The 26,363-nt window shown below is 43.0% G+C and overlaps 1 protein-coding gene across 1 annotated transcript in view; it reads right to left on the bottom strand.

The window, feature by feature from the left end:
- The window catches only part of SUCLA2 (succinate-CoA ligase ADP-forming subunit beta), a 69,958-nt gene extending 43,895 nt beyond the window's left edge, over positions 1 to 26,063 (bottom strand). The window contains exons 1-3 of the mRNA XM_069970007.1: positions 25,922 to 26,063; positions 4,511 to 4,688; positions 26 to 125 (exon numbers count right to left, since the gene is read on the bottom strand). Coding sequence (XP_069826108.1) covers positions 26 to 125; positions 4,511 to 4,688; positions 25,922 to 26,005 — 362 coding nt within the window. The 5' untranslated portion in view covers positions 26,006 to 26,063. The remainder of the gene's footprint in view (positions 1 to 25; positions 126 to 4,510; positions 4,689 to 25,921) is intronic.
- Between the last annotated feature and the right edge of the window lie 300 nt (positions 26,064 to 26,363).

The following is a 26,363-nucleotide window of genomic DNA, read 5'->3' as shown; positions in this document are numbered from 1 at the left end:
TGTCCAAGGGTAACAACACACTTACGAATAGACAATCTTTACTCCTCCTTTTAGGCCACCTTCAAATGAACCTTTTCCTCTTCCACCAGCCAGAACTTGGGCTTTTACAACCAAATCCTTGGAACCTTTAGAAAGAATTCAGAGAACTTGTTATAAGTTATCACATCAGCCCTATTACACGAGCCGATTCTTCCACTGCTAGAAATGTTCCTCCCTTGGCCAATAATCGACCTGTGTAATAGTGTCAGTGATCAGCCAAGGAGCCTGAAAACAACCAATCCTCGGCTGATCCCATCTTTTTTGTCGGCTTCCAAATTTATCGCTATCAGCCGCACACTGTGTAAACATGGGATGTGCAGCCGATAGCAATACAGTAATAGTCACTGCAAAAGGCATCTGCCTCCTTGCGCTGCCTCATATTGGGCCATGTTAAAGGGCCCTAAGACTTGCCAATAAGATCCAGCAGATTTGAGGAAACTTTATACAAAGATCTCTCATGTTAACTTCTTCTAAGACAACTGCTACAAACAGGATGCGGCCAGTTCCCACTGACTTATGAGCCAGTCCATCAGGTTCTCCGTTGCTGCAACAGGAAGAACAGTGCAGGTCGCAGCTGTATTCTCTCTCTAAAATTTGACAAAATTGCCAACAGAGGCTCCAAGCAAAGATTCCGACCGCTGTGTGAACACAGCCTAAAGCTGCTGTACAATGCAAGAACCCTGCTGAGTATATATATCTCGGTTTTCTTGGCTTCTATGTATAATATAGGTAAAACAAGTGAAACTGAAAAGGTTTATGGCTTTACAAGGCTTACTAATCTTGTATACTAATACTAGGTGATTATACTGATCACTAATCTTGGGGGGGAATCGCACAAGAACAGTATGAGTATGTACAAGGTGTACGGCTGGCTAGTCAAAAGGAATGCCTTCCAAGTTATTTTACCTGAAGGGTCATGTCAACTTTTATTCAGATCTCCCCATACTTAATAGTATGTTTAAGTAAAAAAATAAAGTATATACAGTAATATCTATTCCATCCACAATATTACTACAAGGAATAGCAGTAATGAACGGGGTGGAATGGACTGTGCTACCCCAGATTTCCTTCTACCAGGCCATATACATGTGTTTAGCGGTGGAACACAGTTACATGGAATCAGCCGACAAAGACGAAAAAAGGTGAAAAGGAACATATTAGACCTGAGCAATGTGTTTAAGAGTTGGAGGGTACTACTCCAATACAGCTAACATTAACCCTTAGAGGGGTTTTTTTTTTGCGTTTTTGTTTTTCCCTCCTTGTGCTTAAAAGGCCATAGCACTTGCATTTTTTCACCTAGAATCCCACATGAGCCCTTATTTTTTGCGCCACTAATTGTACTTTGCAATGACAGGCTGATTTTTTTTCATAAAGTACACTGCGAAACCAGAAAAAATTCAATGTGTGGTAAAATTGAAAAAAAAAAAAAAACGCATTTCTTTTATTTGGGTTTTTTTTATTTTTACACTGTCCGCCCTGGGATAAAACGGACTTGTTATATATGTTCCTCAAGTCATTACGATTACAACGATATGTAACATTTATAACTTTCATTGTATCTGATGGCCTGTAAAAAATTCAAACCATTGTTAACAAATATCTGTTCCTTAAAACCGCTCCATTCCCAGGCTTATAGCGCTTTTATCCTTTGGTCTATGGGGCTGTGTCAGGTGTCATTTTTTGCGCCATGATGTGATCTTTCTATCGGTACCTTGATTGCGCACATGCGACTTTTTGATCACTTTTTATTACAATTTTTCTGGATTTGATGCGACCAAAAATGCGCAATTTTGCACTTTGGGATTTTTTTGCGCTTACGCCGTTTACCATACGAGTTCGGGAATGTGATTAATTAATAGTTTGGGCGATTACGCACGCGGCGATACAAAACATGTTTATTTATTTTTATTTATAACATGGGAAAAGGGGGGTGATCAAACTTTTATTAGGGGGAGGTTTTTTTTTTATTAATAACACTTTTTTTTTACTTTTACTAGAAGCCCCCCTGGGGGACTTTTAGTATAAGTACACTGATCTCTTATTGAGATCTATGCTGCATAGATCGATGAGATAGGCACATTGATTGCTTCCAGCTGCTGCAGCCGGAAGCAATCGAGTGCCGAGCCGGGATCAGCGCCATTACAGCGCTGACCCCGGACGTGGTAAGATGTGTTCCCGAAGGAACGATCCACCCCACTAGACACCAGGGATCAGCTGCATCCGATCACTTTATTAGCGGGCACGGCGTTCAGACCGTGACCGCTAATAGCCGCAGTCCCGGGCTATGAGCATCACCCGGGACCGCGGCTGTTCAGAGCGCGGCGGCCGCTCTGAACACATGGAAGCGGCCCTGGACGTATGGGTACGTGTAGGGTCGCCTAAGGGTTAACGGAAAAGTCTTGCCCCCCCAAAAGTTATACAAATCACCAATATACACGTTTTATGGGAAATGCATATGAAATGTTTTTTTCCCTGCACTTACTACTGCATCAAGGCTTCACTTCCTGGATAACATGGTGATGTCACTTCCTGGATAACATGGTGATGTCACGCCCCGACTCCCAGAGCTGTGCGGGCTGTGGCTGCTGAAGAGGGTGATGGCAGAGGGATGCTCAGTGTCCCTCCAGTGCCCTGTGTCCCTCAGTGTCCCCCTGCCATCATCCTCTTCAGCAGTCACAGCCCGCACAGGAAGTGAAGCCTTGATGCAGTAGTGCAGGGAAAAAAAAGCACTTTATAAGCATTTCCTGTAATAAGTGAATATTGGTGATTTGTATAACTTTTGGGGAGCAATACAATACTTAAAGCGCAACTATAAAATATTTTGACCATTCAGTTTTAGTTAGCTTAGATCATGATAAGATTTTTTCCAATATACATTAATAACCTAAAATGAACAGTTTTTTAAATACAGAAGGCTGATTAAGCCCTTATAGCCCTCTCTGGCTGTGACTTATTTCTGCATTCCTGCTGGACACGCCCCCTCCCTGCAGATCCGTCCTGAGTGTATGGACTCTGACAGGAGGATCAGATAACAGCCCTGACACAGAGAGAAACATAAACAAAAACTCCTCCCCCACCTCCTAGCAGCATGTTCTCCCCCCTCCCCTCACAGAGGTGACTAAGCAAAGCTGAGGGTGTTGTGTGTGAGGAGCAGCGCAGGGGAAGAGCTGGAGCTGACATTATCCTACAGTGTAATGAGAGCAGATGACTGTATCTAATCCCACTGTGTGTGATACCATCGGCTGGGGCTCTGAATCTAATCTTACATTGTGATACTGTATGCTGGGGCTGTATCTAATCCCACTTTGTGTGATCCATCTGCTAAGGTGCTGGTCAGTGGATAGAGGGACGCAGCCAGGGAGATGAGGGATAGGCCACGCCCACATTCTCTCAGCCAGAAGAAAAATTCATTTATTCCTCTGAGCCAAACAACTGGGGATATCTCAGCGAGCGTACAAGCTAACAACGCAGTTTAGGACTCTTTTTAAAGGGTAACACGTGGGCTTTTTTATTTGAGGAATTTCATTTTTTGGCTACTGAAATTATAGTTACGCTTTAAATTATAAAAAAAATGCCAGATTTCTCCTTTAATGCTGTATAAAACATATTAAAACTTCATAATTGTAAGGTATACAACTTATTTCTTCTCTGCTCAGGTAATAGATGAACAAGAAAGAATAACAATACATAAGAGATTGAAAAAAACAAATACCTTTAATAGATATAAAAAGTTTGTTATGTTACATGTTAGTAGTGAATGTCAGTCTTCATAGAGATTTGCCAATAAATGTTCCAATCTAGATGACAGCGGATACAACTATGTTCGGTCGGTACCGTGCACAAGCCCTATTGGATCAGAGCTAGGCTTGTGCACAGTATAGACGCTGGCATGGTCATATCCATGGATACCTGAACTTCTGACAGTAGAATCATCAACATCAGGACAGGTACACTTAAAAGCCTTGTCAGGATAAGTCTGCACCTAGTATATTCACTCCCGACTATGCATCATATGACCTGGATGGACTCTCAATGCAAGTCTATGGGGCCATCTAGGTTTCAGAAACAAAGCAGGGAGAGGGGCATGCAGCAGCGTGGTCGTCCTCTTGTTCATTCTACTTATTGGTTTTACCATGATTAAGAAAAACGTTTAACACGTCCTTCGTGTTCTTGCACTGTTTATGTCCCTACAACATGTCAATAGTTATTATAATTGACAGGTACTCTTTAATTTTGCATTTAGGAACAGAATGAACAATAAAAAAAATAATTATCTGTGTAGTTATGTGCAGATATCAATTTTCTAAGTTTTGACCATTGTCTGCACTCTACACTATGACAACTATGGGATTGGTTTCCTCTCACAAAACAGACTGTGCATTTTAAAACTCAATATAATAAAATAATGTTCAATAAAACCCAAACTATTTGTAAAAGAAATAGAACAAAATCATAAAAGACACACTCATACCGATTTCTTTAGCTACGGAATAAGCTTCTTCTGGTGTTTGTGCAACAAAACCCTTTGGTATGGCAATCCCAGCCTCTTTAAGAAGTCCCATGCTAAGATACTCGTGCAGTGACAAGTTCCTGTGTTGCTGTGCTTGTACTCCATGAGAGCTGAACACACCGGGGAATCCACCGAGAACCTAGATGGAGGATTAAAAGGATATTTATACTTTACGAGCAACCACCAGAGATTCCTAGCAAAATTAATATGTGAAAATTGTAAAGTTTTCTAAGAACACATGACTGAAAGGTAAAAGCAGCAACTATCCCAGCGCATGGCAGACGTTCCAGCCCATCGGCAGTGCAGAGAGCGAGTCTGAGGAATCCTGGGAGAATAGTAAGCCAATGCAGATAACACCTCTAGCGAGAGTGTTAGGAGCTCATACGCTTTCCAGAGTAATAGGATTTTTCACACCTGACACTTCCCATTAATCTACCTATACTACAGAGCAAGACAGGTATATAAGAAACAGCATTTGATGTAGATAGAAATCTCTCTCTAATATATGAGAACCTAAACGTCGGTATTGTACTCTGGTAACCAATGAAATTTGTGGAGAACAAGACAGATGCCCACATTTCTTCCCGTATTTGCGGAGAACAAACATTGCTAAACTCTACGAACTTCTGCCTTTTGAGCACTTCTAGACAACAGTAAGGAGCAGGAAACGGCATTTTGTAATATAATGTGGTTACAGAGTCACAGCAGTAAGAATGGAGGGATGTGCGGACAAGATTACAGAAGTTGAACTGAAGAAAATGTGAGTCCGGCACTCCAAAAATAAGTTTAAAAAGTTATATGCTTTATTCAATCATTTAAAAAAACAGCAGAGGAACCAGTGCTGTGTGGCCTGATAGATTGACGCGTTTCGCGCATGCGCGCTTAGTCATAATCTAGTGAATGATGTGCAAGTGTGGGTTTAAAATCAAGTTGAGGCCAATAGAAGTGTTCCCACTGCAGACATGTGCAGGTGGGATGAGTGCATGCAATTAGCGTTCCGACTATGTGTTTGCACTACTCAGGAGATCTAGCGGTTAATACACATTGCAATTTATTAAGCATAAAATATGTACTCTGCGTGTAGTATCGCGATCTCCACATGTCGGAACGCTAATTGCATGCACTCATCCCACCTGCACATGTCTGCAGTGGGAACACTTCTATTGGCCTCAACTTGATTTTAAACCCACACTTGCACATCATTCACTAGATTATGACTAAGCGCGCATGCGCGAAACGCGTCAATCTATCAGGCCACACAGCACTGGTTGCTCTGCTGTTTTTTAAATGATTGAATAAAGCATATAACTTTTTAAACTTATTTTTGGAGTGCCGGACCCACATTTTCTTCAGTTCAACTTGTTTGCCGACGGCCAGCCACTGCCAGGAACCGTGTACCCTCTTGAATGCATTGAAATCCTGCCAACATAATATAGAGGTGAGCTGACTTCCATTTTGACTTTTACTAAGATTACAGAAGTGTTTTCACTCTTTTTATTATTATTATTTTTTTTTAAAGTAGGGGTGCCTTAAAAAAAAAATAAAATCAGCCCCAATTCCCTGCAACTATCATTCAGACAGCACCAAAACCCTGTCAGAAGAGGCAGCAGTGGGAACCAGGCACTATGGGAACAGCAGCGAGGGAGGATCAGGTCAGGTAAGCACTACTCTACAGTATTACGGCACACTGCCTCATTTGAAAAAAATAAAAATAAAAATGCTAATTTGACATTGAAATATATTTTATATACACACCCACCCACAAACATATACATATATCTCTCACAGTCAGAAAATCCTTTTAAATTAATATATAAGCATAAGGATATATTTTTCACACATATTCTTCATCAGAATATATGTACAGGATAGGACATCAATATTATATTGGCAGGAGTAAGGCTCCATTTACACAGACAGATTATCTGCCAAAAATTTGAAGCCAAAGCCAGGAATGGATATAAAAACAGGAGAAATCTCAGGCTTTCCTTTATGACCTGATCTGTTTATAGTCTGTTTATGGCTTTGGCTTTAAATCTTTGGCAGATAATCTGTCAGATAATCTTTCTGTGTAAATGGACCCTTACTGGCAGTCTCTTCACTGTTAACCAGTGCACTGTACAAGTGTACATTCAAGCTGACAGGGCAACAATGCAGGACCTAGCCCCACTGCTACTATTTCTATGATGACTGTAATTACAAGCACTGGTTCACATTTAAGAGGCTAAAATGTTCGTAAAAATGCTGCTGCACCGTCAAAATGCTTATTAACAAGAGTGCCGGGAAATAGAGCGCTGCCAAGGCTGAGTTTACACTGCGTTTTTGCAACCTGTTTAACTTATACATTTTATGGGAAAAACAGATGCAAGAACAGATGCAATTGTGTGTCATCCGTTTTTCCACTGACTTAAAAAAAAAAAAAAAAAAATGGATCGAAAAAGGATGTGTTTTTGTAACGGACACAAAAATAGTGTTGACTACATTTTTCTGTGTGTTAAAAGTAACCAATTAAAAACTAATACCCTGAACGGATTGCAAAAACGCAGTGTGAACCCAGCCTAATGGGCCTAATACACCGGTCGTTTAGAGGAGCAAACAAGCGCTCTCTGCGCTCTTTCCCGCTCGCTGCCGCCGCTAATAAACCCGGCAGCAGCGAGCGGGTGAGTGCGGGAGGGGGCGGCGGTGAGCTGCGGGGGGGCTGCCGGGGGGATCGCTGATCGTCCGGGCAGCCCATAGGATATAGCAGTGTCTGCTGCCGACGCTCCTATTCAATGGAGCGACGGCAGCAGATCGCTGCTATATCAGTCACGTTGAACATGTTGAAAAACAAGCGACTGCAACGATTAGCCGACATGAACGATGTCGGCTGATCGTTGCACTCTATTCCACGGGACGATTATCGTCCGTAGCGGCTGAATACGAACGATAATCGTTCCGTGGAATAGGGCCTTAATACTGATGTCCTATCCTACGGCCTCCCTCACATGGCTGTGAATTGCAGACCGTATTTTAGTCTACAGGCTAATGCTTATAATCGTGGGTTCCACAGTCCATGCATCTACCCAGACCTCGAGCCATAATGTGGTAGGGGCTCCGAAAGGCTTCTACAAGCTTCAGTCTGATTTTGGCTAACACTCCAAGGGCCATCCATGGTCTTGTAGGATGCAAAACCATTACAGACATGTGAAGGAGGCCTCCCTCCCTCCCTCCTCAAATCATCAGTCACTCTAAAACAGCTCACGTCAGCCTTTACAAGATGGACTAAAATTTCACTGAGGAATCATGTTACATGTTGCTCATAAAAGCCAAAAGAGAGGGGCTGTTGGAGAGCGTCAGAAGCAGACAGAGGGCGTTTGGAAACTTAATATGTTAGATCTAGAGATGAGCGAACCTCAAGCATGCTCGAGTCCATCCGAACCCGATCGTTCGGCATTTCATTAGCAGTGGCTGCTGAAGTTGGATAAAGCCCTAAGGCTATGTGGAAATCATGGATCTAGTCATTGGCTGTATCCATGTTTTCCAGACAACCTTAGAGCTTTTTCCAAGTTCATCAGCCCGAGCTAATCAAATGCCGAACGTTCGGGTTCGGATGGACTCGAGCATGCTCGAGGTTCGCTCATCTCTAGATCTAACATATTAAGTTTCCAAACGCCCTCTGTTTGGGTTCGGATCGACCCGAACCCGGTTTGCTCATCTCTAGTTAGATCTCATCACATCGGTCGATTCACAGCTTACACTGGTCAAGGCAACTCTATAACATCACCTATGCTGTTGCTGCTTCTTGGGGTGCGCTATGCAGATGGATATGAGCAGGATCTCCACTTCTGTGTATGCTCTGTGTATCCATTACAACACAAGGCAAAGTGACAATCCAATAGGTAGAAATGCACATATGGATATAGTAAATAAAAAATAGACAATCAACTTTATATAAGTATCAGACAACAACACAAAAAAAGTTAAAAGGCAATAAAAAGTAGAGATTTGTAATTTACTTCTATAAAAAAAAAAAAGTCTTCAAGTGCCTATCAGCTGCTGTATGTCGTGCAGGAAGTGGTATTCTTTCCAGTCTGGAGAAGAGGTTTTCTATGAGGATTTGCTGCTGCTCTGGACAGTTCCTGACCTGGACAGAGGTGGCAGCAGAGAGCACTGTGTCAGACTGGAAATAATACACCACTTCCTGTAGGACATACAGCAGCTGATAAGTACTGATAGACTGGAGATTTTTTTTAATAAAAATAATTACTTTTTATTATTAATAAAATAATTAACTTAAAAAAAAAAAAATTAAATTACAAATCTCTGACACCATTTGTTTTGAAAGAGTTTGTTTTTTAGCGAGCTACCCCTTTAAGATCCAGATTTTATCAAAGGGTGTAAAACTTACACTAGTTTAAACTGCCCACAGCAACCAATCACAGCTCCTATTTCATTCAACCAGAGCTGAAAGCTGAGCTGTGATTGGTTGCTGTGGGCAGTTTACACCAGTGTAATGGTGCATTTACACAGGAAGATTTATCTGACAAATTTTGGAAGCCAAAGCCAGGAATGGATTTGAAAAGAGGAGAAATCTCAGTCTTTCCTTTATGACCCGTTCCCTGTTTATGGTCTGTGCCTGGCTTTGCCTTCAAAAATCGGTCAGATAAATCTGCCTGTGTAAACGCACCAATAGTTTTACACCCTTTGATAACTCTCTTTGATAAAACAAACTCCAATCTAGCACCACTAAAATACCCAGTAACATGCAGTCCTGAAACAAAGTTAAAATATATATTTAAAAATAATTCTTAAGACGTTACTGGAAAAAAAGTGTTTTTTTGGACTCGGTTACAGTTGTAAGGTCAAAGGAGGACATGCAGAAAGGTCCCCTCCTATTCACCCAGTTACAGCTGAGAAGAATGGTACCAGAGATCGGCTTACGTAGGTTATTAATACCCGCTCTGGACAGTTTCTGCTTGAACAAGTATTCTAGACACAGTCCTCAGGGCGTCTACTAACAATCCGGGTGACTTCTCACAGCTCGTACGAGCAGCTGAGCACACAGCTAGTCACCCACCACCTCACATACCTAAAGAGCGGCTATTACACACATCAGTGGATTTTTAGTATTCAGGCCGAGCACAGAAATATGGCAGGAGGCTTTCACAGGAACTAATGTCGGCCAGGCTCTACCTTGAAGCTATAGAATTACAATCACATTCTTACTAACCCTCAGCCTCACTAACATCCCAGTGCTGTAGGGAACTGTATTTCACAAAACATTTACTATATTTAATACCTACATTGTACTAATATTTGCTATTTGGAGCATTATATTTTGTAATTTTACTTTTGTATTTTTTTTAAACGATTGTACCATAACAGCCTCTATTTTCCACCGTCCTTCTCAGAGCACTGGGGGCAGGCCCGGAGCTCCCCGGTGTGTTGATAACCCCTCCCGTCTGTAACGCGTCTTCATTCGAATCAAGCAGGGACGCGTCACCAAGGGTAGGGCCTCCAAGCCGAGCCAGTGCTCAAGCAGAAGACGGTGCAGAGCGTGGAAAGCGGGCAGGGTTTTGAAAAAAGGACTGCACCACCAGGATCCCCGCTCCGAGCAGGTACTGTAGAGAAAAATTTTGGTCCCTGTGATCGTACATTTGCGTTATGATTATATAAACATTAGTCAATATAGTTATATGCCCCATCATGGTGTATAGACATCATAGTTCAGGGACTTTAGCTACAAGTAATTGCTCCAGCTTTGATTTACCCCTCATAATAATCTGTGGTAGCTCTTAAATTAGAGTTTCTGTGATCAAGCATTGATTTTTGCAAGCACTGTGTGTCACTGTCACTTTAGAAAAACCTTTGACATGTCCTAGAGTCTTGGTGTTCAAATACCAATATATGTTAGATAGAGCCAATAGAAGCACTCAGCTTAGCCCTTCACTACCCAACTCGTTGTGATCTCTTCACAGACTTAAAACAGGGCCCATCGCCTGCGGTGAGACAGAAAAATCAGGGAGTGAAAAGCTTAGCCAACCTAATGACTGTCAGGACCTATAGTGTAGGTGCACTATACTCGCCTGATCCCGGCGTCCAGAGCGACGATCTGCGGTCGGCAGCGCGACTTACGGGTTCGGTCTGGTTCAGCTTCGTGTCTTCGGCAATTTCCGGAAATCCTCGGCTCTTCGGGCTTTGGAAGTCTTCGGCAGCTTTGCTCTACTTTCCCCTTGGGGGTGATCAGTGAATATTATTCCCCAATTTTTTTTTTCTTTTTATGCGCCCTAACGCCGCTGAGTGCTGATCAGCATCGCACGTAAGTGCGCCGCTGATCAGCAACTCCTCCTTTTGGCGTAGGGGCGTTTTTTCCCCCTATATCCTACCGCCACTGTCTGCTGATAAGTGCCGCACATTTATCAGCAACAACTTTCTTGGCGTAGGTAAATTCTTTTCTTACTGTCAAAAAAAACGTAAAAAACACTACATGAAATAAAGTTTTACACTACACATTTACATACCCCCATATACCAATCCCCATATAAAGATGGCCCCCAGGGTGTTTTCGGCGTCGGACGCATACGTTATTATTGCCTCCGACACCGAAACAGCCAGTGAGGATGTATGGGGGGGATCCTTTTTTCCCCCATTCATGCTCATCCTCATCATCCAGTGACGTGTCTGGGGGTAGCGTAGCGTACGCTGCCCCCCAGACACGTCTTTTCCGCCAGTACGGGGCCAATAAGAGATCACGGTATGGCGTGAAATTCTACACACTCTGTGAGAGTACCTCAGGGTACACTTACAGATTTAGGGTAGGTGCACACTGTGGAATGGCGAAGGATAACCCTTTGTGCATTCTGCAGCTGGCACCCTCCGGTGGACTGATGGAGGCGCGGGTCTCCGCCTGTGTCATAGACTCCATCCTATGCACAGGCTGATTCCATCGCCTGTCCAAAGAATGAACACATTCATTCTTTGGACAGAGGGCGGAATCTGCCTGTGCATAGAATGGAGTGTGACACGAGCGGAGACGTGCGACTAGATCAGTCCGCCAGCGGGTGCCAGCTGCGGAATGCACAAAGGGTTATCCTTCTCCATTCCGCAGTGTGCACGTACCCTTAGAGTGTATGAAGGAAGGGACAGCCGAATCCAGCCCCCAGATGCCCCCCCCCCCATTCTCGGAGTTAGTGGGAAGATCGTTTAGGAACTGACCTTCCCACTGCTGGATAAAGGTTACCACCTGTACGGGGATAACTTTTATACCAGCACCCCCCCCTCTTCCGGTCCCTCGCTGCCCGAGCTACTGTAGCTTGCGGCACAATCCGAAATATCAGAAGCAGTAATAAAGCCCTAATATTTAGCAGCCATGGAGCAGACCCGGCGCTTCTGGATATGAAGGACCCCGTATCGCACCAGGGCAACATTTTCCAGGTGACGTCCCCCACACTGGAAAACAGGAGACCCCAGAAGAAGTGCAGAGTGTGGGGTAACAGGGGGGTTAGGAAGGAGGCCATTTTCCAGTGTGACACCTGTCCTGATCACCCCGGCCTCTGCATACTGGATCGCTTCAAGGCGTACCACACGTCATCGGAGTTCATTGGAGTCACACGTCATTTTCTAAATTCTTTCCCTTATTCCTATTTCAGGGGTCACGTTGACCTGGGGATTATTCTAATTGCCATTATGGAGTCAGGAATTAATTTTTTCCCTGTAATGAGGCTACTGTCGTCTGCCATTATGCAATTACAAAGCCCCTGTGCGGCCAGGACAGTAGAAACCCCCCACAAGTGACCCCATTCTGGAAACTAAACCCCATAAGGAATCTAACAAGGGGGGCAGCCAGGATATGGCCCCCTGGTGACGGGCACATTTGTGCCGTGAAATTGAAAGAAATTGTATTTTTTATTTTCATGGCACATGTTCTACATATGTGCCCGTCACCACTGTGGTCCATATGCTCACTGCACCCCTTGTTACATTCCTTGGGGGTTGTAGTTTCCAGAATGGGGTCACTTGTGGGGGGTTTCTACTGTTCTGGTAGCACAGGAGCTTTGTAATTGCAACATGGCCTCCATCCTCCATTCTAGCCTCTAAATGGCGCTCTATCCCTTTGGTGGCTTGCCCTGTGCCCATATGGCACATTATATCCACATGTGGGGTATTTTCGTACTCAGGGGAAATTACCCCACACGTTTTGCATTCATTTTCTTTTTTAACCCCTTGTTAAAATGGAAAAAAATCAAGGCTAGACCAACATTTAGTGTAAAAATTAAACATTTTTTACACTAAATCATTGATGTTGTCTTGATTTTTTCATTTTCACAAGGGGTTAAAAGATTTAAAAAAAAAAAACACAAAATGTGTAGAGCAATTTCCCCTGAGTAAGAAAATACCCCACATGTGGACATAAAGCGCCAGGCGGGTGCAGGGTAAGCCTCCAAAGGGAAGGAGCGCCATTTGGTTTTTGGAGGCTGGATTTGGCTGGAATGGATTTCGAGGGCCTTGTTGTATTTAAAAGGCCCCTGTGTTGCCAAGACAGTTGACCCCCCCCCCCCTTGATGACGGTCACATTTGTGCTGTGAAAGTGAAAAAATGAAAATTTTCCCTTTCACGTCACATTGTTCCACATTTGTGCCCGTCACCAGTGGGGTACATATGCTCACTGCACCCCTTGTTAGATTACTTGAGGGGTATAGTTTCCAGAATGAGGTCACTTGTGGGGGGTTTCCAGTCTTTTCGCAGCACGAGGACTCTGTAAATGCGACGTGACCCTTGAAATCCATTCCAGTGAAATTCAGCTTCCAAAGGCTAAATGGCGCTCCTTCCCTTTGGAGGCTCGTCCTGCGCCCGCTTGGCACTTTATGTCCACATGTGGGGTATTTCCGTACTCGGGAGAAACTGCGCTACACATTTGGTGTTTTTTTTTTTTCTTTTATCCCCTTGTAAAAATAAAAAAATGAAGGCTAGAACAACATTTTAGTGTAAAAAATAGATTTTTTTCCTTTTTTACACCACATTGTTCCGAAAATCTGTGAAGCACCTGCGGGTTCCAGATGCTCACCGCACCCCTTGTTACATTCCTTGAGGGGTGTAGTTTTCTAAATGGTGTCCCTTTAGGGGTGTTTTTTATGTTTTGGCACCCCAGAGCCTCTGCCAACCTGAAGTGGTACAGTCAAAAATGACCAAATATAACAGAGACGTTGAAATTCTCTAGGCGCTCCCTTATATCTGAGGCTTGTGGTTGCATCAAATAGCGCATTAGGGCCACATATGGGGTATTTCTATAAACTGCAGAAACGGGGGAATCAATATTGGGGTGCATTTCTCTGGTAATAGGTTTATAATTATGAAAAATATTGGGTTACAATAAAATCTCTGCACAGAAAATTAAAAGTTTCAAATTTCTTACACACTTAGCTTTTATTTCTGTGACTCCCCTAAAGGGTTAAAAAACTTTCTGGATGTGCTTTTGCAGAGTTTGGGGGTGCAGTTTCTGAAAAGGGGTGCTTTGTGGGGCTTTCTAACATACAGTCCCCTCAAATACACTTTAAACCTGAACAGGTCCCTAAAAATATCTGATTTTGAAAATTTACTGAAAATTTGGAAAATTGCTGCTAATGTTTTAAGCTTTCTATTGTCTAAAAAAAATTAAACATAGTTGAATAAATGCTGCCACCATAAAGTAGACATGTTGCTAATGCTATTTAGTATATATAATTTATGTGGCATAACCATTTTCTGTATAAGCAGAAAAGTTTCAAATTTGGAAAAATGCATTTTTTCACAATTTTTCACGTTATTTTGGTGTTTTTCATAAAGATTCGTTATAAGTATCGACTCCAATTTACCAGAAATTTAAAGTACCATATGTCACGAGAAAACAATCTCAGAATCAGCCGGATAGGTAAAAGCATTCCCAAGTTATTAATGAATAAAGTGACACAGGTCATATTCATAAAATTTGTCTGTCCTTAAGGGGTTAAACAATTGTTTATCAATTGCTTGTATTTTCTAACAATTGTACTTTACACAATGAAATAAATTGCTCCATAAATTTTTTATTTGGATCACTTTAATATCACATAATTCTAATAACAGATCATTCATGCCTCTAAGGTACTCATGGAGACAAATTTTGCCGGAATTCTCCTTTAAGTGATTTATCTGCTCGTGTAAAACAGGCATGTCCAAACTTTTTTCGAAGAGTGCCAAATTTGATGAAGTGAACATGTGCGAGGGCCGACCATTTCACATGCTACATGCTATATGCTTTATAATACAGGCAGATAATAGCAAGCTGGATACCTGGGGGGCCGTAAAAGTTCGGAACGCGGGCCGCAAATGGCCCTCCGGCCGGACTTTGGACATGCCTGGTGTAAAAGGACCATTACATGGTTCCCTGCAAGGACCTTATCATGAATAGGGATGTCTGGGTTAGAAAATCTATTACTAATTTTTGTGTGATCAACTTATAATTAGCGCATCTGTCCAGAGTGACCAATACCTGTAGGATATAGTCACGCTGTATATTATGGAGGCAGTAACCATTAGGCAGTGGAGGATGACCTGGAAGGTGAATATCTTTTCCTTATGAAGGCAGAAAAACAGTACCACAGAAAAATAGAACCTGCTGTCTTCTTATTTCTCTATGTGGTACCATTTTTTAGCACTTTGATCAAAAGCCAATATGTAAATTATCTCATTTGGTGTAATGGGGGCATATGATGTCTCCTACTTATGCATATTCATCTATGCATTAAAACCAGATCTTGTGCACTAACAGCTCCTGTATGGTACTGTACCGTGAGATCTGGTGCAAAGAGGGAGATGTCTCTCTTATTCAAAGATGAATATGCATTAGTAGAAGGTGTCATATGAGCCAGCAGGTGGCCGAGACAGTGGTCTGAGGGGCAAGTAATGCCCGCAGTGCACTGAATAGGGTAATTTACATACTGGCTTCCAAACAAAATACTCAGAAACTGTCAAATAGTGAAAGAAGACCAGCACTGGAATCAGCAATTCTGCAGCTACATATCAGCAGGTTTGTATTTACAAACCTGCTGATAGTTTCCCTTTAACCCTTAGACGACCCAGGGCGTATAGTTACGCCATGAAGTCTGTCCCCAGACGACCTTGAGCGTAACTATACATCCTGGGTGTTTCTCCGGCGGAGGGCGCTTCATAGCAGGTGGGGGCCGGCTGCAATCAGCAGCCGGGACCTCACCGGTAATGACACGCTGCAGCGACCGCGCTGGCGGGTGTCATTAAATCCTTAAACGCCGCGATCGTTTAAGTGTAAGTGACAGGGGGAGTCCCCTGTCACTTACCGGTCGGGACCCCCGCAGTGTGATTGCGGGGGTCCCGATCGTTAAAACGGACCGCCGGAGGTCTCTCACCTGCCTCCATGCGGTCAGATCGGCGATCCGCTGCACTGAGCCTGCACAGGCAGACTCAATGAACAGATCGCCGATAACACTAATCAATGCTATGCCTATGGCATAGCAATGATCAGTGTAAGAATCAAAGTACTGTATGTAAAAGTCCCCCAAAGGGACTTCAAATGTGTAAAAAAAAAAGTTAAAAACACGAACACACTACCCCAAAACCCCTCCCCCAATAAAAGTTGAAATCACCCCCCTTTCCCATTATATAAATAAAACATATAAAAATAAACAAACATAATATACCGTAGCGTGCATAATTGTCCAATCTATTAAAATATAATAAGCGTCATTGCGAACGGTAAACGGCGTACACGAAAAGAGGGAAAAAAGGGCGCAGATTACCGATTTAATGTTACATTATATATAAAAAAATTAATAAAAAGTGATCAAAACTAGAGATCATGGCGGAAAAAATGACACCCCATAGATCCCCGTAGGTGAAAAAAATAAAACTGTTATAAGCGTCACAATAGGCCCATTTTATTAATATTTAATTACCAAAAAAAAAGATTTAATTAAAAAAATATATATATAACATTAAAGAATCTGCGTAAAACTGCATATGGCTGTGTTCGGACTGACCTATAGAATAATAGTATTTTACCATATAGTGCATTACGTAGAAACAGGAACCCCCCAAACGTTACCATATTGCATTCTTTTTTACGATTTCACCAATTTATATTTTCATAAATAATATATTTGGGATTCCATCATACATGTTACAGGGCTCCAGATGGCGACCAAAATGGTCGCCAATGCGACTGACATCTTGCAAATGGCGCCCAGATTTATTAATCTGGGCACCATTTGCGACTGGCCCCGGCGGCGGCGCGCTGTCTCTTAAAGGACAATGACCGCCTTCCGCACGCTGCACCGAAGCGTGTCCCCGCACACTGGGGACACGCTTCTCCAGTGACGTCATCCAGCACGTCCGTCATTCATTGGACGGACGTCCGCAGAGGCGCCACACTCCTCCAGCGCCTCTCCTCACCCGGGGGTTCTTCAAGTTCACCCCAGCGGCACCAAGCTTAGATTGTGGGTGAGTGGGTGAGTACAACCGGAGGGACGGCAGGGGTGGCGACCAGCCAGTAATGTGTGTGGGGGGACCGCGGCCTGGGCGGGGGATTGGTAGTGTGTCTGTTGTGATGGCGGCCAGGTGCGGTAGTCAGTGCGTGTGGGGTGCAAGGGGGGGGGGGTATGTATAGACTGCACAGTACCACTTCCCTCAGTGTCTGTATATATAGACTGCACAGCAGGGTGGATAAAAATCAATGATTTTTTTAAAAAAATCAAAAAAATCGGATTTTTTTGATTTAAATCGGATTTTTTTGATTTAAATCGGATTTTTTTCAATAAACTGCTTTTTGAGGAAAATATTTTACCATCCAAAGGTTCTTCCATCATGAGATAAAGCGGAGTTGTTTAACTCAGTAGAATAAAGGCTGTATATGTTCTCAAATGTTACAACATGAACAGAGTTGAGAAAAAGACCTTAATCCTATTGTTCTACAAACCTATGAATACAGAATCATCCCCTTCAGTACCAAGTCCAAGAAGTTAGACAATATGTTTCTGATTGTTTGGACTATTTTTTTTTTTTTTTTTGTTTAGCCAAATTAGTTAACATGGATGTTTGTTTAAGCAAATAACGTATGCTGTAATGTTGTTATTGTTTCAGTTGAATAAATCCATTTAAATTGTTATTAAGTTCAGGATTATTTTTCTCCTTCCTAAGTACAACAGAACAGTGGTGTCCAAATATGAATGATTAACCCATTAAACTTTGGAGAAAAAAGTAATATAAAAAGTGATTCTAAAAATCTTCATCTACTTGCATGTTAAAGTAGCAAGAACTAGTTTAGGTAGAAACTTTGATTTAAATCACTGATTTAAATCAAGCCTTCCTGACTAGTGATTTAAATCGTGATTTAAATCGTGATTTAAATCAGTTTGATTTAAAACAAATCCACCCTGCTGCACAGTACCACTTCCCTCAGTGTCTGTATATATAGACTGCACAGTACCACTTCCCTCAGTGTTTATGTATAGACTGCACAGTACCACTTCCCTCAGTGTGTATGTATAGACTGCACAGTACCACTTCCCTCAGTGTCTGTATATATAGACTGCACAGTACCACTTCCCTCAGTGTGTATGTATAGACTGCACAGTACCACTTCCCTCAGTGTCTGTATGTATAGACTGCACAGTACCACTTCCCTCAGTGTCTGTATGTATATACACTGCAGAGTACCACTTCCCTCAGTGTCTGTATGTATATACACTGCACAGTACCACTTCCCTCAGTGTTTGTATGTATATACACTGCACAATACCACTTCACTCAGTGTGTGTGTATGTATACACTGCACAGTACCACTTCCCATATACATTGCCACAGGGGCTATATGTCATCGGCTGCCGGGGGCTATATAGCTATATATATATATATATATATATATATATATATATATATATATATATATATATATAGTAGATCATTGCCGGTAAGATGGCAGCTGGCTGAGGGAACACACCGGCAGCAGGGGGGTATATGGTTGTCAAGTTGCAAGTTTCCATGTTGAACGTTTTCAAACTAAGAAAAGAAAGAATCTAAAGGAGGATGCTGCCGTGGCCTCTGCACACAGGAAGTCCCATTTAACATAACATTAATTTTACATGTTTTAAAATGTTGGCGACCAAATATTCTATTTGGCGCCTAAATTTTTCAGGTTAGAATTAGGATTGTACAGGAAACAAAGCACAGACACTTTTCTTAGGATGGTGTAACACATAGATTTTATTCATTCCATTTTCTGAGCCAAAGCCACACATAGGTCCAGCAGGAACCTATATTATATTTATATTTCCCATTCCTTCTAAACCCATTACTAACTTTGGCTCCAAAGATAATGAAAAAAACTCCCAATGTTTTCTAAAAAGTTAAAGCTGTGAGATACAGCAGCCTCTTGGATACAGAAAACAACAAACCGTGACCCTACTTACTTCTATGGAGGAGTTTTCTAGCCATGCTCTGTGACATGTGCAGGGATCCATTGTGAAGGACCCGATCCTCTATTTTCTATATACTGATAGTGATTATATAAATCTGACTGCCGGAAAGTTCTCTCTATAGGACTGGAATAGTCTGTTTATTACGTGGCTGGGCTCAACCTAGCTTTTTTTGCATCCATATTATAAGACACTAATATCTTTTCCTGAACTACTTTCTGTATAGTTTCACAAGCATAAAGATGAGTAAGGATTCACCATTAACTTGCAGTTCTCCAAAGTACAGTACAACAAAATTTCCAAAGGGAGGAAACAACTGCACAGGCTAGAGCTCAGATTACATACGCTCAATGTTTTGAAGGCCAAGTGGCTAAAATGGGTATCAGTTATCGGTGAATGTAAAGGTTACGGAAAGCTAGAAGGCTACTAGTCATGTACTCTGGAGTACGGGTCTGTATAGTAGCGTCTGGTAAATCAGTGAAGCGTACTACTACAACGTAACAGCCGGGCTCCTTGTGCTTGCGACACAGCTAATCTTAGATGTCAGTGCAAGGACACATGGCTCCTTCCTCACACCACAACACCCCCTCCCCTCCGTCACTGCATTTCCTCACAAGCCCAATACACAACTAACAACGTACTGATTTATCCTATGCGCATATGGTTTATGGAGCCAGATCACAAAGTACAGCAAGTGTTTAATAATAGACAGTCACAGAAAAGTAAACTATGTTAAGAGCTCATACACTTGGAGCTGTACAGAAGTAATAAGGCACCTGTAGAAATCTAGGGGGCCCATACCGTACCTCTGTTGTCATATAGAGGCTTAGAGATGACGTTTCTGTCTCCTCTAATAATGTCTGTCTGGACGCAACATTGGGACAAAGTCACCCGCAGATTTGTTGCTGAAAATTATTTACGTGGATTGGTTTTTTTTAGCGGCATGCATATTCTTTTCTGCAAGTTCTATGCCGCATGATGGGAATTGTAGTTTTGCAACAGCTGGAGGACCGAAGGCTCCCCATCCCTGCTCTATGCAAATGAATTAGTCACAGAAACCTCTGCAACATGTTGGTTCCAGACTAAGGGTGCGTTCACACGTACAGGATCTGCAGCAGATTTGATGGCCCAGAGTTACTTTGCATTGAATCTGCAACTTCAAATCTGCACCATCAAATCTGCTGCAGATCCTGTACGTGTGAACGCACCCTAAAGTAACACTGATGCATTTGTCTGTCCTGGCTCACAGGCCGTTTATCCTAAAATGGCAGCGTCACAGGAATGTACTAAACATTCATCAGACCTGGTCCGTCAAGCCACAACTTGTGGCCATATTACACTTTTCTAAAACCAGCCATAGAAAATAATTTTCTAGAACTTTCTATACCAAGGTGAAAGCAATATCTGTGGAAGTTACTTCCATTGTAATAGCGATTCTAGGCCATACAGTTACTAGGATTCATCCCTTTTACTATTCAGTGTGGCTCAACACTACCTGCATGAAAGTGGCTGATGACAACGACTGCTGTAAAAAGTCACTCAGCTAGAAGTTGAATGGTGGGGTGTTGAGTGCCTGCAGTTTGCAGCAGTGGATATAGACAAAACGTTGGCAGGCGCTGACCGATACTAGATATAGGACAAAGTTCAAAGCAGGTACTACTAAAAACACATTTATCTGTCTTAAGGGACAACGCGTTTTCTCAAGTCAGGATAAGAAGGCATTGTCCCGAAAAGCATTGTCCCTCGAGACAAATAAATATGTTTTTAGTAGTACCTGCTTTGAACTTTGTCCTATATCCACTATCAATCAGCGCCTGTCAAGGTTTCATCTAAATCATCCACTGCCAACTGGGGGAACTTAATACCCCACCATTCTACATATACCGGCTGCGACCTAGTGGCTCAGGATCCCAGCAACCTAGAAACCTGTGGCTGATCCAACCTACATTACTTATTTACATATTGAGATGTTGTGCTCTGAGTACATCATAAGGTGAGCAAGCAAATCCAAGTGCCTTTGTTTACACCACCTTTATCCCAGATTTCACCCTACAGTGCTTGCATACGTCTCTAAAGGGGTAGTGCGGCGTTTAACTTTTATTCACTAAATAACACACATTACAAAGTTATACAACTTTGTAATGTGTGTTATTAAAGTGAATGGCCCCCTTTCACGTGTCCCCCCCCCCACCCCGGAAGCCAATCGCGGCTAAGCAGCTGATGACGCGGCAGAGGGGGGCGGCATGAGGGATGGCTGAAGCGGTTAGGCCGGCCTCCCGAAGATTACGTCATCGACCCAAGATGGTGTCGACAGCAAACACGTAAGTACATTACAACTTTGTAATGTGTGTTATTTAGTAAATAAAAGTTAAACGCCACACTACCCCTTTAAGCTTCCCTCAGCTAGCTTCCCTCAGCTAGCAGTTGAGACTATCAGCCAACCTGTGGCTCTCCAGCTTCAATAAAAGTTTTACCCCCTGCATGCATAGCAACAGGAGGAACACCACCAATATTTTTAAGGAGGGCAATTTACACACGCTGTATCACAGCGGATTTCATGCTGCGAGTTCAATGACCTCCTGTGGGATCTCTGGGTCCAGGACACTCAGCCAATCACTGACTGAGACAAGCACCACAGACAGTGATTGGCTGAGAGGGCTGTTACTGAGCAGAAGACCCAGAGACGCCACAGGAGGGCATAAGAGAAGTCTGGACAGGTAAGAATGGCTTCTTTACTATTTTTTATTCTCACATTGGAATGAAAAGCCGCTGCAAAAATGGTGTGCCATAATGGTAATCAGATTTGCAGCAGATTTCTGTGTGAGAAATTCACAGCTTGATACGGTACTGTGAACGTACCTTTTAGGCTACAATGACACACAGGAGTTTTTCATACTCAAAGCCAGAAGTGAATCCAATTGGAAGCATATATTATTCTTTATATTTCCCAAAACTTTTGGATCCACTGAGCTTTGGCTCAGATATGAAACATAATACCCACAGGATGCTTTTTGTGATGCCGTGTTGTCAGGGCAGTTTATTAAAGCTAATTTTTCCACAGAAACGTTCCACGGAAAAAGAGGTTGTTTGCCCCCCCCCCCCATTTTATTCCTGGAATAACATAAAATAAGAACACACCAGAAAAACTGCCAAAAAGCAAGGAATACTCCCCAAAAAATGTACAATCTGAGTCTGATGGAATTCTAAATGCAGTGTTTGTATGTTTGGCAGGTTGTGGCACTTTTCCCCACAGGCCTCTGTAATTTTTCCTCTTTTCACTTACAAAGAAAAAAAAAAGTGAAACAAGTAAAATTGTACAGCGTGTCTTCTACATTACAAATCATGAGATTCAAAGAGGAACCACTAAATCACATGATCGATTATTGGAAATACAGTTATCCTTTAACTTACAATGGCCTCAAGATACAATATTTTCAACATACAATGTTCCTTTCTGGACCATCATAATTTGAGACCAGACTCAACACAACAATGCTACAGACAGTCAGGATCTGCAGCACATGTAAATAACTGGATGATGGAACTAGCCAATGGAACTGGCCATTTTACTGGTAAAACCCCAGTATTAGTGAAATGCATGCACTGGTTGGCTGTCTGGTATCTCCTCACTACAGTACAGTGTGATACTTCACGTCCTGTGCTGCTCTTTACCTGCGCCAGGATGAGTTGCACCTTTGGGCATCAGAAAAGGGAGACTTAATTTTATATTTCTGGGACCCAGAGAAAGAAATTTACAGTCTCTTGTAGCTCTTTCTGACTGTTATAAGTAAGGATTTTTCTGTATCCATATTAGTTAGCTGCTTATTTTCCTTCAAATTTTCATTTTTTCTCATTTTGGGGGGGTTTAGAACCAATTACCAGTTTTACATAGAGTTTTGGTCTCAACATTCAATGGTCGTCCTGGAATCAATTAATATTGTATGTTGAGGGACCACTGTACAAAAAAAAAAAACTCAGGTCCTAAGGCCCTCCTGCAAACAATGCAAATCCACAGTCCACAAAATGCACAAATGGGCCACGGAGCGTCATCTGTAGGCCACCTATGGACGTGAGGTCAGTAAAGTCTAAGGGCCACATGTATCATCCTGCGAACGGATGATTTTCAGCGGAAAGTGCCGTTTTGCGTATTTTTTCATACGCAAATGGCTGATCTGCGAATAAAATATTCGCAAATCGGCACTTTCCGCCGAGTACGCCAGGGGGGCGGAAAGGGGGCGTGTAGTGGGCGGAACGGAGGGCGCGGACTCAGAGTCCGCGCGATTTACCATCCGTTCCGCCCAAATATACGCCGAAAACCTACTCCAGTCCTCAGCTGGCGTAGATTTTCGGCGGTGCGCACGGGATTTATGTAGAGGCAGTCCGCGTCTACATAAATCTCCGTAGCACCGGAGCTGCGGGGCATTTTTAAGTCTGGCGTAAAAAACGCCGGACTTAATAAATGCCCCCCTAAGTGCCCAAACCACAAGAACAGTCCATATAGTTTTTTTGCAGTCTGAGCAAATGCATTGATTGTGGAATCCACTGTCACATGCACTAGCCTATAGACTAGAATAGGTCCAATCTTTTCCACAACTGCAATTAGAAATTATGTCTGTGTGAAAGAGCCGTGGGGGACATAATTGGGTGCTGATCTGCAAGATTGGAGGCTCATTTGCGGTACCTTTACACGGCACTATAAACTGACCAGATGGGCTGCATGAATGATCCTTGCATCACTCATGCAGCCCTGAAAACTGATAGCATAAATATGCGTGCTGTCAGTTTCCAGATCACAAGCAGCAGTCTATACTTACCAGCCACGCTGCTTATGATCCTGCGTCTGGTTCTCTGGTCCTTGCAATGGCTGTTTATTCAGACCCTGCCTCCTCCAGCTGTCCATCGTTCTGGAGGAGGGTGGGCCTGAAGTTGTAGCCACGGCCAGAGGACTGGGAAACCAGATGCTGGATTAACAAGCAGCGTGCAGGTAAGTATAGACTGCTGCTTGTAATCTGGAAATGGACAGAATGGATGTATACATATCCTATATACATATCTGTGCTGACAGTTTCCCTTTATCTTTTTGGGCCGCACATAACACTTTTTACACAGGACGATGTGCGGCCGAAAAAAATAAATTTTTGAGCAAACACAAAAGATGCGATCAGCCAATAATTGGGCAAGTTTGCCCGGTCTTCAGCTGATTGCTGTCACTTTGACACAGGCCGATTATTGGCTGCAGGAGCATTTGTAGTGGAACTCCTGGCTGATAATCGACCCATGTCAAAGCACCATTACACTAACACAAAGGGAGTTTATCTTCTGCATTGTAATGTATGCTATGTGTTGCTGGGGTTGTATTGGCTATGTAGGATTATAAGTGTTCTGGTTTTACAAGAATGGGCTCGCTAATTTTGCGCAGTGGCAGAGAAATATCTCCTAGTAAGGATACAGCCACACGTGCCATGTTTGCTGTGTTCAATCAGTTAGTTACATCGAATTACACATAAAATGTGCAGCAAACATGGCACATGTGCAAATACCATATACACACATTGCAAAAAAACACACAGACAAACCATAAACTGAGGTGCACAGTGCCATAAAAACAAATCACACTGCTTAACTGCACAGTTACATAAAAAATTAGCACAACGCATACACGCTAAGGGTGCCTTTACACAGAGAGATTAAGCTGACAGATTTTTGAAGCCAAAGCCAGGAATGGATTTGAAAAGGAGAAATTTTATGACCTGTTCCCTGTTTATAGTCTGTTCCTGGCTTTGGCTTCAAAAATCTGTCAGATAAATCTCTCTGTGTAAAGGCACCCTAAGCTAAAAACAAGAGTAGAGGCATTTATAAATTGTCATGGAAGTAACTACCAATAAAAACGCTGACGCTACATCCCCCTCTATATAGAAGAAAAAAAAAAGCCATTAATAAAACTATATGTGATGGAAGCCGAAAACATTATTTTATCGGCAACATAAACAAAGGGAGGAGAACCTTGTAATTTTACACGGAAGAAACACTGCCACCATGTCTACCTGCTCAGGGCAACGCGGGACGCGCTCAGGGCAAAGGTGCGTTTACACGTAACGATTATCGTGCTAATTTGCGCAATAACAAGTGAATTCGAACGTTAATCGTACGTGTAAACGCAGCAAACGACGAACGAGAAATCGTTCATTTTGATCTTACAACATGTTCTCAAATCGTCATTCGTAAAAAATTTGCAGATCGTTCCGTGTGAACAGTCGTTCGCCGATTTAACCAATGTGCGAGATAGGCTTAAGCGATCGCAAAACTATTTTCCGTACAATATATCATACCGTCTAAACGCTAATCGCTATGAAAAAAAATCGTTACTCCGACATCGTTAATCGTACGGTCAGGCGAATTATCGTTTCGTGTAAACGCACCTCAACGCGGGACGCGCTCAGGGCATAGCATTATTCCTCAAAATTGCCGCCCATAGCAACCAATCACAGCTCAGCTTTCATTCTACCAGTGCAGACTCACAAATGAAGCAGAGCTCGGATTGGTTGCTAAGAGTAACAGTTTTAGTAAACCCGCCCCCCATCTCTGTCACATGACCATTACTTGCCCTGGATAAGTCATTCTGCAGACCGCATAGAACCCCCCCCCCTAGGTTCATACACAGAGAATGCTGGATACGTTCCCTGAGACTAGCTCTCTGCTCCGCTGTGTAATACCGCACAGTCAGAATGGCGGCCAGGATGACAGCTGTACTGCGCTGAGCCGCAGGGCGCACACAGACGGCACCCAGGAAGGAGATTTATAACCTTGCAGAAGCCCGTATCTCTATCATTTCTACGTTTTAACGTGCAGACCGGCCCCGTCCCCGGACACCCTGCCGGGAAGTTGTAAAGCCCCTGAAGTACTGCACTAATCCCGCTGACACTGTAGTCACCTGCGCAGCACTGCCAAGGACAGCCCGGGGCGCCCGACTCCTGAGACCCGCTGACAGCCGGCTGTACATCATGGAGGCCGCCATCTTGTTCTCTGTTGTCTCTCTGACAGACACGCCTCGGCAGTCAACCCAGTGCGCAGGCGCGCCCCGCCAGTGTCATAAAGTGGCCGGCCTATAGCGCCGCACTCCGCGCGCCGGGAACCTTGTCTGACATAGACGCTCTACCCCGGGCAGTAGGTAGAAGGTCATACTCTATGGTGACAAGTTCTCGGTTGTTGCCTGGAGGGGCGGCGAAGTGCAGTCAGTCAGTCAGTCAGTCAGTCAGTCAGTCAGTTAGGTCTGATAGACAGAAGGGAACTGAGTTACAGCTAAAAGCTTTGGACTTATATTAGCTTAAAGGGGTTGTCCAGTGAAAATCTTTTTCTTTCAGATCAACTGATAT

Source organism: Dendropsophus ebraccatus, chromosome 5, assembly GCF_027789765.1.
Source record: "Dendropsophus ebraccatus isolate aDenEbr1 chromosome 5, aDenEbr1.pat, whole genome shotgun sequence".
Classification (NCBI taxonomy): domain Eukaryota; kingdom Metazoa; phylum Chordata; class Amphibia; order Anura; family Hylidae; genus Dendropsophus; species Dendropsophus ebraccatus.
Note: the sequence above shows the minus strand (reverse complement) of the source record. Positions and strands in the feature narration are given on the sequence as shown.